At 42.1% G+C, this 15110-nt stretch overlaps 1 protein-coding gene across 8 annotated transcripts in view; it reads left to right on the forward strand.

Annotated features, from left to right (window-relative positions):
- The window catches only part of Lrrc49 (leucine rich repeat containing 49), a 130182-nt gene that overhangs the window by 113666 nt on the left and 1406 nt on the right, over positions 1 to 15110 (forward strand). For all 8 annotated transcript variants that reach the window (XM_045160937.1, XM_004666722.2, XM_045160938.1 and 5 more), the window contains one exon: positions 6158 to 6311. In XM_045160937.1, the coding sequence (XP_045016872.1) occupies positions 6158 to 6311 (154 nt within the window). The remainder of the gene's footprint in view (positions 1 to 6157; positions 6312 to 15110) is intronic.

Raw genomic sequence — 15110 nt, forward strand, 5'->3', positions numbered from 1 at the left:
AAAAAAAAAGTCATGAAACAGTAGGAAGAAGAAGGGGGATCAATGGAGGGCAATTGTGATCAATTTACATTATGTTCGAATATGAATTCTCAATTAAAAAAATAAAATTAGACAACAAGTGAGACAGTAATGAATATGAAACAAGAGTTGACCAGTGAGCTGGGTATGGTGGTGCACGCTTTTAATCCCAGCACTTGGGAGGCAGAGGTAAGAGAATTGCTATAAGCTAGAGGACACCCTGAGGCTACATAGTGCGTTCCAGGTCAGCCTGGGCCTATCTTGAAAAACCAAAAAATAAATAAATCAACAAATAAATAAATTTTTTTAAAAAATAGTTGGCCAGTAAATACCACAATCCACTACTTAGCATTAAACTTTTAAAATTAGCTGAGTGTACAGTAGGGTGCTCAGACATAAGAATAAGTGGTGCCAGACCTGCAATGAGGCGCGTTACTAGTGGTGCCAGCGCCCTGGTGTTAGTGGCAATCCTGTCGAGGGCCCCCCACCCCCGTCCCAGTCCTCATGTCATCCCATTAGCATTTAGCATAAAAACACTCTTAATTCTTTCAGCTCCAAAGTTTTTGGTAGGTTTTTTGTCTTGTTTTCTTTCTTTTTTTTAATTTTTATTTATTTATTTATTTGAGAGCGACAGACACAGAGAGAAAGACGATAGAGGGAGAGAGAGAGAATGGGCGCGCCAGGGCTTCCAGCCTCTGCAAACGAACTCCAGACGGGTGCGCCTCCTTGTGCATCTGGCTAACGTGGAATCTGGGGAACCGAGTCTCGAACCGGGGTCCTTAGGCTTCACAGGCAAGCGCTTAACCGCTAAGCCATCTCTCCAGCCCTCTTGTTTTCTTTTGTTTTAGTCAAAAATATGGTGGCAAGGGGAGGAGAGAAAAAGGAAGAGGAGGAGAAGGAGACTTTAAAAAGCCAGGCATTCTACCGTCCCAGCAGTAGGAGGGCAGAGGGAGGAGAATTTTTTTTTTAAATAATGAAAACAAGCCATCATGGTGGTGAATGCTTATCCCAGAACTCAAGAGGCAGAGGCAGGGTAATTGCAAGTTAGAGGCCAGCTTGACTACATAGTAAGTTCCAGGACGGCTCGAGGTACATAGCAAGGTTGTCTTAGAAACCCAAGGGTTAAGGATGGAGCTCAATTCTAGAGTGTTTGCCTAGCAAAAGGCCTGTGTTTGATCCCCATCACCACTAAGAGAGTAGGGTAAGGGACAGAAATATAGACAGAGGGAAAGAGAAAAAATGAGACAGGTACATGAGAAGAGAACCTAGGAGAGTTTCCAGGGAATATTCTTTCATTAAAGGAAACTGAATCTTGTAACTAAGGCTGGCCAGTAGCCCCAGCTAGATCTATGGTATGACAAGAGTTAAAGAACAAGGCAAGTATTAAATATGTTGGATATAGCTAAATAAGCATTGGTTGTATAAAGAAATAATATTTTGTTCAGAATATAGACTTATTAATATTCTTCAGCAATGTATAAATAGAAAGGGAAAGTACAGTATTGTAGGACCTTGTATTATTCAGGGTAGAGTCAACACATTAAACATGGTTAGATATTATTAGTAATGATTTCTGTGTAATTACTAAAGAAGAAACAAGTGTATAGCTTCCAAAGTAGTAAGAGAGGGGAGGGGAGGAAAGAGAGGACAAAGAAAAGGAAGCCTAAGGCCTGTGAATTCAACAGAAAGAAAAGATAACGGTAGACTTAAGACTAATAGTATTATATCAGCAATTCTGTTTCTATCCCTTTGCTCTTGCTGGGTAACAGATCTCAAAACCCAGTGACTTAAAGGAAGAAGCATTTCTAATACCTCTGAGTCTGCAAGTCACGTGGGTCTGCTGGGGTCTTTGAGCATCTGCATTCCTATGGGTCTAACCTGGGCAATCTTGCTTGTTTGGAGGTGGGATAGCCCGGTCTAGGACAGAATTAGCAGTGACAGCTCTGCTTAGCTCCACAGGATCCCATATTCCAGAAATCTGCCTGGGTTTGTTCTTATGGCAGAAACAGGATTCAAAGCAAGAGCAGAAGACTATCAGACCTCTTGGGACCTGTGTTAAAACCTGACGTACTGTCATTTCACTCACATTCTGCTGGTCAGAACATGTCACAAGGCAGTAATTCAGAGGTCTAGGAGCAGGCTTTATTTAGCTGCAAAATCTTAAAGGCAATTGTGAAGGTCCAGTAACAATAATAAGGTGGTCATTCACGGGCATGCCTCACTAACAAGGAGATGAATTCTGAGTTGTGAGTCAGTAGATGATTTCTTGTTTGTACTTACACAAACTAAAGCAGCTGTCCTCTATGAGGTCCATTGCTGAGTGAAACACTGTTATGTGGCTGCCACTTTTTCTTTACATTAAGACCCAAAGATTGTCAGGCTGATTAAAAACTGAGGTTCAGGCCTGGAGAGGTGTCTTAGTGGTTAAGGCACTTGCCTATAAAGCCAAAGGACCTAGATTCAATTCCCCAGTCTCTCTCTCTCTCCATATATGTATTTCTCCTTCCCTTCCTCTTTTTCTCTCTCAAATAAATCAAAAAATAATTTAAATCTGTCTAGAAATGGAGTGGTCATTAAAGAATAGCTTGGCCTAGGGATGGAGAGATGGCTTAGCGGTTAAGCGCTTGCCTGTGAAGCCTAAGGACCCCGGTTCGAGGCTCGATTCCCCAGGACCCATGTTACCCAGATGCACAAGGGGGCACATGTGTCTGGAGTTCCTTTGCAGTGGCTGGCGGCCTTGGCATGCCCATTCTCTCTCTTGCTCTCTCTGCCTCTCTCTCTGCCTGTTACTTTCAAATAAAGAAATAAACATAAAACAAAAAAAAATTTTAAAAGACATTTAAAAAAAAAGAATAAATTGGCCTATTGCTTCTTGGCCTTTTGGCTAAGATCAAGTATAGAGCAGATTGGCTTAAGGGTTTTAAGCAATGCTAGAAACAAAGAGGATTACTTCAAAATAACAAAAGATTCTGTTTGCAAAAAAAAAAATCTGTCACATTTCAATTGGTGTGCATCTATTAACATGCCTAAACCTTACATCCCCAAAACTGACTGAACTACAATTCTCATGGAAGGTTTTACTCATCTCAGGGTATATATAAGGGGTATAAAATACCTAAAGAATAGGTCTGATCTGACCTGGCTGCAGATCTTAGCATTTTCTCCAGCACATATGGGACTAAGTCAATGAACACTATCCAGACAGCAAGTGTCAGTTGACGGTAGACACCTGAAATCACACGGACCATGTTTTCCTTTTGAAATGCAACTAAGTTTTAAACAACAAAAAATAGCTGGAAAATCCCTGTGCATTTAGAAGTTAGAATAGAAGTCTATTTCTAAATAATCCACAGGTTAAATGTAATTTCATAATGGAAATATGAAACTACTTTGGGCTGAAATATAATAAAAATATACTTCAAAACTTGTGGGATCATTAGGGTAGTGTTAAATAGAAACATATTTGCCTTGAACTGGATATTATTAGGAAAGAGAAACAGTTAAATTTAATGAGCAAACATTTATTTCAGAAAATTAAAAAAGAATAGCAAAATAGTCCTAAGGAAAAAAAGTAATGTTTAAATCAGAATGAATGGAGAGTTCGTTATTTAAAAATACTAGTAGAAGTGACATAAATTGTGTATGGACATTGCTTTTGTAATGTAAAAATCAATTTGAAAATGTGGGGGAAGGTTCAATCCGCAGAACCCATGTCAAAATGCCCGGCATGGCTGTGCACTTGTAACCCCGTGCTGTGGAGACAGAGATAAGTTGATTCCTGGGATTCATTGGCCAGCCAGTCTAGCCTATTGCCAATGAAAGGCCCTGTCTCCAAAAAAAAGAGATGGAGAGGGTGCCTGAGGAATGGCATTGAAGCTGTCTTCTGTGTCTGTGTACATGCATGCACCCACATAAACACAAACATGTACACACATGTGTGCACCCACACAAACACAGGTATGCATACACACAGGCATGCACACAAATGCATATGAAAAATTAAATTAAAAATCTAAGCATGCAAATAGGGATCTATATGCTACTTGCTTTTTTTTTAACAAAAGGGAGAAAATTATCCTCCCTAAATGTCCAGTAAAAATGGACTGATTAGATATATTGTGATCATATCATGGTTGACTTTCATTGGAATTATAATTTTTGTAACATAGAAAATGCTTAATAACATTAAGTGAAAATAATGTACATAATGGGAAAAGGTGATCTTACCTTTTCTAAAATTTATGGCAAAAGCTGCTCAGAAATATGCTGAATGTGAACTTCCAAGATTTGTATAGAGCAAAAGATGGCATTGGGCATAGCAACGAAATACTGAAACAATACATGATTTAAGCAGGGCAAACACCAAACTCAGTAGCTCCAAGTCCACTAACTCTAGTCAGTGACAAATCTCCAAGTCCGAGAATTCTATCCAGCAACAAGTCTCTGGCATTCCAATTCCGTCCCTCCAGCTAGGCTACTCACAGGCCTGGAAAACTTCATCGGGGACGACAGCTCTCCTTAACAGCCATCTCGTGGTCCCGGCATCTCCACTGGGTCTTCACTGCAACCCACGGTTCATCCTCATGGCTCTATCGGGTCTCCATGCAGGAGTCCAGCAAACCTGCTTCACACTGCCCATGGACATTTTCAAAACACAGACTGTGTTGCAAACTCAATGACCCTCTCTTTCCTGTATTTTTTATACTCCACAATACCAGGTAGGGTGCCAGTTTAAAGCAGGCTTTGAAGAACAGGACACTCCTTGAGCACTCAGCCCCTTCAAAAGAGTCTACATTCTTCCTGTGTGCAGGTCAGTTGGCCCAAATTCAAAGGTTGTAATCTCTCAATTGCAGCTGAATGGGCAGCAGTTCACCCAAAGATTTTTCTTTCTGTGCCATATCCTTCTGCTCACACCAGTTCATTTCTATGCAAAGCAACCCTGCACAACTTCTCAGGACATGGGTATAAGAGTAAGCTTCTCACACAAACTGCTAGCCCAGTCCAGGCAAAGCTCTTTCTCACCCTTATAAGCCAAACCTCACAGTACATAGTTCTCACTGCATTTGGGTCTTTCAACTCTAACCAGAATAGTCCATCAAGCTGTACTTACAGCACTGCAAGATGTCTCTTAGGCCAAGGTTTCAAATCCTTCCACATTCCTCGTGAAAATCAGCTCCAAAAGACCAAAGCCACACAGTCAGGTGTCTAGCAGCAATCCCACTCCTCGGTACCACTTTACTGTTGCAGTCGGGTTTGCATTGCTGGTAGAAATCACCCAACCAAGAGCAGCTTGTGGGGAAAAAAAGTTTATTTTTGGCTTACAGGCTCAAGGAGGGAAGCTCCATGATGGCAGGGGAAAACAATGGCATGAGCAGAGGGTAGACATCACCCCCTGGCCAACATCAGGTGGACAATAACAACAGGAGAGTGTGCCGAGCACTAGCAAGGGAGAACTGGCTTTACCACCCATAAGCCTGTCCCCCAAAATATTCCATCTCCAAGAGGCTTTAATTTCCAATTGCCATCAACTGGGGAACCTAGCATCCAGAACATCTAAGTTTATGGGGGTCATCTGAATCAAACCACCACAAGTACACCATTTGTTTTAATTTAATAATGAATACCAATAAGAAAAATAATAGAACGATGAGCTACTTTTGTTTATATGAGGAAACTTAGCTGTTTTATGGGCTGTAAAGACTTTGTAACTTTGGTCAGATAACTCTTTAATTGGGTTGTCTTGTACTCTGATTCAATTTTGAATAGATTTTTTTGTTAAGCTAAAATTATTTTTCATTTTAGAAGTCTCTAAGACATGTTTAAGTTGATTACTGGTAGGTATGGAACGAAAAATAAAGGTTGAGCTAAGCATGATCCCACATGCCTATAATCCTAGTACTCAGGAGTCTGAGACAGAAGTATTATAAATTTGGGGCCAGCCCAGGCTACAGTAGTGATACTATGTCTCAAACAAAACAAAATAAACAAAAGAATGTGGATAAAATATCATAATTAGTAGAAATTCAGACTCCAAAACAGGTATTCAAAAAAGCATATGCTAACTCTCTAAAGTCAGCAAAAAAATGAACATTTTTAAAGTCTAATAAACAACTCAAAACCTCTTTGCATCTTTCTACAGGAGAAAACAATTCCGATATCTACTAGAAACCAAAGGGAAAAAACCTGGCATCGCCAGTGAAGAGAATAATGACAGCAAAAGGGTCATGGGAGAAAACACAAACCGCGCCACACTGAACTACACCACGAAGGAATGGCACAATGAAAAGTTAGAGGTAAGCACCTCTGACCTCTGACCTCTGACCTCAGGCTCGAGTCCCACGTGGCTTGGTGTTGGGAGCTCTGAACTCACAAAGCTGGGGATAGCAGGCAGCTGGGAAATAGGAGGAAGTAGAGCCTGGTTCCACGTTGTCTTTCAGTAGAAAAGAACGTTCTGCACCAGAAATTTAGACCAAAATAGAACCAAGGCTTCTGGTGTGTCTGACTTAAGAGAAGAGACTTCATGGGCATTCAACCAGCCACGCCAGGCCAGCAGAGCCATGGCAGAATCTCCCTCAAGTTATTTTGCCTTGGGATCACGATACAAGGACAACTTTGTAATCACATTATATGACCATTCTGTTCCCAGGAGCTATCTTACAAGTTTCTGTGTGTTCAGGGGCTGCTGGGGTTACAATATTACGACACTACTGAAACTGCAAGGAGAAAAGAAACCAGTGCCTACTGGGCTGGAGCCCACAGGGCAGCTGAAGAGATAAGTCACCTAAATATCCACAGGGGCCGCAATTCTGCCACAGGGGGTTGCAGGGATAAAACAGCAGAAGACCAAGAAAGAGCAGACATGCGTACTGAGCCCCCGTTCACTAGACACAGAGCACTGTGTGGGGAAATTATCTAGTTACATGTGTACATATGTCTCTGCGGCTCTTTAGACAGGTTACATGTCGAGATCAATCTACACGTATATCTCTACGGTTTAATATAGTTCTGTTTATCTCACACCAGTGTGTGCTTTATATATGCATAGAGAGGGAGAGAAATCTTTGTACCTCCTCACTTAGATCCACATAGGGTAGAAGTGAAACAGCCACATGGTTTTCAGGTAATTTTCTACCAGCTCGAGAACTCTTTATTGGCCATGTGATGGATAGTCAGAGCTGCCACTCTCACGGAGAAAGCAAGGGGGGGGGGGGTTCAGTGTAGGAGTCATACTATAGCCCAGAAGCCTGTGTGATGGACAGGCTGCTCTCACAGAAGGAGTGTGGGGATGCAGTGCCTCGTTGAATTGTGTCTTCCATTCTTTTCCTTCCCTGGCACTGGCTACGGGCTATATGGTAAGTTCTAAGCCAGCCTGGACAGTCTCAAAATTTAGAAAAAAAATGCATGTAAGGAAGGAAAAGAGAGAAAGAATTTCACATAACTCAACATAACAGTAACCAACAATAAAATAGAATACTCATAGCAATTTATAATAATAGCAAGTTATTTTAAAATTATGAGTCATTCTCCTGGATTTTTCCATTTAATATTTTCAGACGATTGCAGGTAACTAAAACTTCAGGAAAAATAAGAGGGGGCAGCTTGGCATATGAAAAAGGGATACTGTCCTGAATGAGTCTGACCTAATCTTGCTGTACCTTTAAAGAATATCCAGAGGAGCTGGGGCTCCATGGTTGAGAGTGCTTGCTTGCACTCTGTACAAGCAAGCATGCACATGTAATGTAACGCATGGTATACCGGCATGCACACGTAATGTAACGCATGGTGTACCGGCATGCACGCGTAATGTAACGCACGGTATACAAGCATGCATGTGTAATGTAACGCACAGTGTACAGACATGCACACATAATGTAAAACATACATTGCTTGCTAGCCAAACTTCAGTTCCCCAGCTGTCCACATACATGTACAGATAAAAAACTTTAAAAACCCTCATTTTACAAAAAGAACATTTGGGTCTTCCTGACATCCTCCTGTTGGACTTGAGAAAACAATTCCCATTTGAGAGAGGACCACATAGCAAGAAACTACAAGGCACTTTTCAGCACGGGGACTGCCCATAAGACCACGGGGACCTCGATCCTGCCCTTGTAAGGAGCTAAATTCTGCTGGAAGTTACTTAAGCTTAAAAGGGTTGCTCCTAAAGGAAGGAAGGTTGGCCGCCCCGTTATTGAGCAGACCGGGCAGCTGAGCAGCGCCTGCGCTCCTGTCGCACGGCCACAGTGATAGCTGGGGCTGCTTAAGCTGCCAGCCTGAGGGTGCTGGCCACACTGCAGCAGAGCGCTGGTGCATCAGTGAGGGCAGCATCAAGACAAGGACGCCTGGCATCACCACTATGACTCAGAAATATAGGTGCTACACTTAGATGGAAAACAAAAGTATTAAATACGTGGAAATCCCAAGATTGAGGAACGATAAAAAGTTATAAATGTAGCCAGGTGTGGTGGCACATGCTTTTAATCCCAGCACTCTGGAGGCAGAGGTAGGAGGATTGCTGTGAGTTCGAGGCCACCCTGAGTCTATGTAGTGAATTCCAGGTCAGCCTGGGCTAGAGTGAGACCCTACCTCGAAAAAACCAAAAAAAAAAAAAAGTTATAAATGAAAAAATTAGTAATAAATATTAGATCATTAGCTTCCTTGTTACAAATAACAAGCAAGGAAAAAAAAGATATACAGGAAGAAGTTGCCAAATAGCAACACAAAAAGATAAATGACCAACTGCTCTGGTTTGGACATGGTGGACTGTGCCTGCCAAGGGTCCTGTGTTGAAGCTTAGCCCCCTCCTGAGGTGCTAAATGGATGGAACTGAACCCCACCATGGTGTTGAAAAGTGGGGCCTTCGCCAGGTACTTAGGTTAGATGAGGTCATTAAGATGGAGCCTTCATGACTGATTGGCTGGTGGCTCTCTAGGAAAAGAGGAGGGTGAAAAATACATACATACACACATGCACTCCCTCTGTCACCACATGATGAAGGCACTCAGTGCCTCACTACTGTTTCAGCAAGAAAGCCATGGTCAGCTGTTACATTACAGTAATGCAAAATGGACTAATAAATATATAATATGCTAATGATAAATATCCAAGATGAATATAAAAAACCTTTAAAACGGGCTGGAGAGATGGCTTAGCGGTTAAGCGCTTGCCTGTGAAGCCTAAGGACCCTGGTTCGAGGCTTGGTTCCCCAGGTCCCACGTTAGCCAGATGCACAAGGGGGCACACGCGTCTAGAGTTCTTTTGCAGAGGCTGGAAGCCCTGGCGCGCCCATTCTCTCTCTCTCCCTCTATCTGTCTTTCTCTCTGTGTCTGTCACTCTCAAACAAATAAATAAAAAAAATTAAAAAAAAAAAAACCTTTAAAACATTAATGAAGAATACATAAGATTTATCATGCAAATGGAAAAGCCTAACATGTTTCAGGATCTAAAGCAAAATAGATCAATCTTACATAATTTAATTGAAATTTTTATTGTGACCCCCCTCTGTATTAGTCAGGGTTCTCTAGAGGAACAGAATTGATACAATGAATTGTATTAAAAGGGAATTTATTAGATTAGTTTACAACAGTCCACAAACTGGTAGCTGCTTAGTCCACGCTGCATACCTCAGCAGTCCCCATCTGCCCTGAAGGCCTGGAGGTGTCCTAGAGAGACACTGTTCTTCAGTCCATGCTGGTCTTCAGTCCACACTGGAAAGCAGCAAGCAGCTCTGGCAGCCAGGTGGGAGGGGAGGAGAATACCTTTCTTCCCAGAGCTTCTTTGGGTAAAGCCCCCCTCCGAGAGGGCAGCCCACTCTGGGGAGAGGGCTTGCCCTGGAGGAAGGATTCCTCCTTTAGTCAATCCTTCCTGGAAGCAACCTCAGAGACCCACTTATGAGGAATGTCTGTGGATTCCTAAACAGATCAAATTGACACAAACTTAACCATCACACCCTCCAACAAAAATACCAAAAATGTTTTGTTGGGGTTTTAAAATAAAAGTTGATCCAGAATGCATGTGGAAAAACAGTCATAAAAACCCTGAAAAGGAGCAGTGAGAAGGCTGGCCCTACCAGACGTGAGGGCACATTCTAACTCCTTCTCAGTTGTAAAATGATGACCTAAATCTAGGGGTACATCCAAATACAAAGGAAAAAATACAATAATGAATCTCAACAAGTCAGGTGGACTCTTGAAAGTGACTTGGGGATAATTGAGGAAGTATCTGCGAGCAGAAAAGCTGGGTTCAGACATCCTACCTTACTGACACACACATGGATGTATAAATTCCAAATGGGCCAGAGATCTTAAAGTGTAAAATTTCTTATTTTAAAAGCATAAAAATTATAGAAGAAACCATGGAAAATTAGTGCATAGCCTTGGGATGAGGAAGGTCTCTAAGGTGATGAACTAGATAGAGATGAACCACCAACTGGACCAACAGTTTGCAGATCACCTCTCTAAAACCAGGAAGAGTTCTCATGAGTCAGTAAGAACAGGGCTAATAATCCACATAGGTTTATTACCAACTTAAAACTAAATTTAGGGCTGGGAGATGGCTCAGCTGTTAAGGCACTTGCCTGCAAAACCTAATGACCAGGGTTCGATCCCCCAGTACCCACATAAAGCCAGTTATATAAGTGATACATGCATCTGGAGTTCATTTGCAGTAGCTAGAGGCCCTGGCATGTCCATTCTGTCCCCCTCTCTCCTTTCTCTTTCTGCTTGCAAACAAATAAAAACAAAACAAAAACCTAAACTTAGGGCTAGAGAGATGGCTTAGCAGTTAAGGCACTTGCCTGCGAAGCCTAAGGACCCAGGTTCGATTCCCCAGTACCTATGTAAGACAGATGCACAAGGTATTACATGCATCTGGAGTTCATTTGCAGTGGCTGAAGGCCCTGGCACACCCATTCTCTCATGCTCTCTTGATCTTCCTCTTTCTCTCTCAAATAAATAAAAAATGAATTAAAAAAGAAAACTAACTTTAAAACGTAATACAATCACAGCAAACACTGTGGAAATGGATAACAGAATGTTCCTAAGCCCCTTGTTAAGGGAAATTATAAGAGTTCACTGAAAATCATTGAAGAACTAAAGAGTTTATGTTCATACATAGAACTATTCTAGATTATAACCATGTTAAATCTTCCTAAATGCCTTCAAATTTAAGACAAGTCTAATATAAGTTCGGACAGGATTATTTATGGAACTGCACCAGCTGATCCTTAAAAGTTATCTGATAGTGCTTAGGATCTCAGATACACAAGGTTGTACCCGCCTTGCTGACCTCCCATATGCTGGTAAAGCATTTATTGCCTGTAAGGAAGGCAGTGTAGGCATGGATAGGCCTGTGGACACAGCAGAGAGTCAGAGCTCTACCAAGCATATGGGAAAAAATTAAGCCCATAGCAGGCATTACAAAGTACCAGGGCCTGTGGTTTTAGTAAGTATTACTGAAGAAATGTGTTATCCAATCAGAAAAAGCATGCTAACCCTATCTACACTGTACAATAAGAAATTAACTATAAGTCAGGCATGGTGGTGCATACCTCTAATCCCAGCACTGGGGAGGCAGAGGTAGGAGGATTGCTGTGAGTTCAAGGCCAGCCTGAGACTACATAGTGAATTTCAAGTCAGCCTGGACTAGAGTGAAACCCTACCTTGAAAAACCAAAAAAGAAAGAAAGAAATTAACTCCAAATCAAGTAAAAACCTAAGTATGAAAGGCAAAATTTTGAAGTTCTTATTTTAAAAAATGAGAGGAAATCTTTATGACCTTGGTTGGATGAGTTAGGAGTTTTGAACACAAAGTACAAAAAGAAAAATTTTGATGAATTTGGCAGTCAAGGTCACTTTTAATGGAAACGTTTCAGTAGGATCTCATAAGCAAACTTGATTAAAGTGGCTTGATCAATAAATAAGCAATGAGGAGATGAAGTCAGGAAGTGTTGACTCCTGTTTTGAGACAATTCAAAGGCAAAGGATGGAATCGGAACCACGTGGGGCTTTGGAAAGAGTACTAGGCGAACCATCAGGGGACTTGGAGTTGAGCCCTTGATTACCACTTATTACCTGAGAGACCTTGCCCAAGTCCCTTAATCACTCTCTTGACTCACAGCCCAGCACTCCTTCACTTAAACCACGCTCCTTGTGTCTTGAAAAGTACTTAACCCGCTGCAGCACAAAGTACCCAGTGTGTCTTCTGTAGGTACTGAGTTGTGGAGAAAATTGATCTGGGTGTTTTACTCACAAAGCAGGTTAAAGCAGACCCTTTCATGCCTCATGACACATTCCCGTTGCATGGTTCTTGCTCATCCACTCTCTTATCTCAGCCAAAAAAGATTTAATTCAAGCGTAGAATCAGAGCCCTGAAAGGGACTTTCAAGAATCCAGTTGTGTTCCTAGACAGATGAGGAAAGCTCGAAGCTCAGAGGATTCCTCAGATCCTCGAGGTCACATATCTGCAGCCTCCCTATGGCTGGATTCCCACTAGTTCCTGGTGCTTTTTAAAGGCCTCTTGACCACTCAGCACAGAGCTCTCTGCTCTGAACACTGAGTGTACATGCTGGCTCCTGATTTCATTCAGTGCTTATATTACTATTATACTTTTTTATGTAAACTTTTATGTTATATAGGTCATCTGCTAACTGGATTTCCAGTTCTTCATGGACTAGATTAGAGTTTTCTCTAGAGAAGTTTTAATAGACGATGTCCAAGTTTGACCAGGTCTCTCAGCCTCTATTGGCCTTGTTTTGGAGAATGACATGAAAGAAATAGCTGAAACTTGTTTATTAAAAATACATTTATAAGCCGGGTGTGGTGGCGCATGCCTTTAATCCCAGCACTCGGGAGGCAGAGGTAGGAGGATTGCCATGAGTTCAAGGCCACTCTGAGATGACAGAGTTAATTCCAGGTCAGCCTGGACCATAGTGAGACCCTACCTCGATAAAACAAAAACAAAAATAAAAAAAACATTTATTTATTTGAAATACAAAGGCAGACTCATAGAAAGACCGTGAATATGGGTGTGCCAAAGCCTTCGATTGCAAATGAACCCCCAGAAGCATGTGCCACTTTATGCATCTGGCTTTACGTGAGTACTGGGAAATTGAAGCCATGCTGGCAGACTGTGCAAGCAAGCGTCTTTAATGGCTAAACCATCTTTTGAGCCCTAAATCTTAATACAAGTATCATTGTAGTTGAAATTGCTTGGTGGTTAAGGTACTTGCCTGCAAAGCCTAAGGACCCAGGTTTGAATCCCCAGAGTTCACATAAGCCAGATGCGCTCGTAGCTGTAACACCAGCACTAAAGGGGGTGGAGACAAGAGGATCACTGGGTTTGAAGGTCATCCAGTCTAACTGAAAAACGGGCCTCCAGGCCCAGTGAGACCCTGTCTCGGGAAAATTAGGCAGAAGAATGACAGAGGAAGACACTACATCCTCCTCTGTCCTCCACACATGGCACACGGGACATGTGCACTTACGCACATACACACACACTTCAGAAACCTATGAGAGAACTCTCACTAACCATGCTCTGTGCTTCCACGTGTATAAGATCACGGCTTATTGTAGAACATAGCTCCAGGTAGTTGCGGATCTCTAGCTCTTCGCACTGGTCCTTGTGGAGTTCCCTCATAGCCCAGATTTACTGAGTGCCAAGGAGAGCAGCTAATGCTGTTCTCACAGCCGGCAGCTTAGAGCAGGGGTGGTGTAGCAGACTCAAGTGCCAGGCCAGGCACAGTTATGGAGGAAGGGATGGATTGAAGCCTACAGATCCAGGGGGAGTTCATTGCCTCCAGCCAGGTGGCTGCAGATGCAAACTACAAACAAATAAAAAACTGAATATATTAGGGGCCATCTATTCAAACCACCACAGATGGGCTCGGCTCTTGCCATCAGAGAGGTTGGCTCAGCAGACAAGTAGCTAGAACCACTCACTGGTTATCCCTCGTCACACTGCATGCTTTTGTGGTCATTCCTCCCATAGCCTGTCACCCACCGTCTCAAGGCATAAACTACATCAGACCAGCATACTGACTTCTTATATGTTGAATGACTATTTTGAGGTGTTTTATATATCACAAGAAAACTTTCCAAAATATGCCTCTACTAGGGAAATAACACAAATTAAACTAATTTGTTTACATTGATTAGGAATTTAAAACATATTTTGTTTTCAAGATTAAAACATTTGTGGGTCTGAGCAGATGGCACAGTGGTTAAAGGCACATGCTTATAAACCTAGATGCAACCCAAGCTCCTGTCCTTAGTGCTCTTGTAAAGCTTGAATCTCTAATCCTTTGTGCTTGTGGCAATGGGAGGTGGAGCCAGGAAAATCCAGAAGCAGCAGGTGTGCAAAGCAGCAAGGTAGACTGGCTCAAGAAGATGCAAGGAGAGGAGAAACACCCCAAGGCTGTCCTCCGACCTGCACCCATACACGCTCATACAGACTCGTATACATACCAGATGAATCACAAAAATAGAAAAGTACAGCTTGACTATTTGGAAAAAAAGAAAAGTAGAAGGAAGGAAAACCATACCTGGCTTCATAACCCAAAGACAGTTCTAGTGATACATCATTATATTTTCTTAGTAATTTTCTGTGTGTTCTTATTTTAAGTTTTTTCATTAAAAGTTTAAGCAGTCAAATTGAAAGGATTTTACAATAAACACAAAACCGGTAACATCATACTACCTAGTGATTGGCTCTGTCACATTCCTGTGTGTCATCCACCTAACTCTCCACAGTGGTATGCATTGAAGGCAATTTCAGACACTGGCAGAGTCTCCTTAAATAATTCAACACGCAGAGCCCTGATTAGAGCTTGGCAGTTGGTAGATGTTTTGCACTTGAGGTAAGAGTTGACAGTCTGGAGTGTACATCCTGGGGTCGTCGCAGTGCTGACGGACGGGCACTCAGGCAGCCCAGCCCCTTCCAGAAGCCACTGCTGCTGCTTCTCCACTTCGATTTGTGAAGTTTTCTTCTGATGAGTCTTTAGACAGTATATTTTAACTTCAACTATAATTCATCTTGGGATTATTTTATTGTTTTGTTTGAAATTAGTTTGGTGATTTGAGTTTGAGCTTCTGT

Source organism: Jaculus jaculus, chromosome 10, assembly GCF_020740685.1.
Source record: "Jaculus jaculus isolate mJacJac1 chromosome 10, mJacJac1.mat.Y.cur, whole genome shotgun sequence".
In the NCBI taxonomy this organism is placed as follows: Eukaryota; Metazoa; Chordata; class Mammalia; order Rodentia; family Dipodidae; genus Jaculus; species Jaculus jaculus.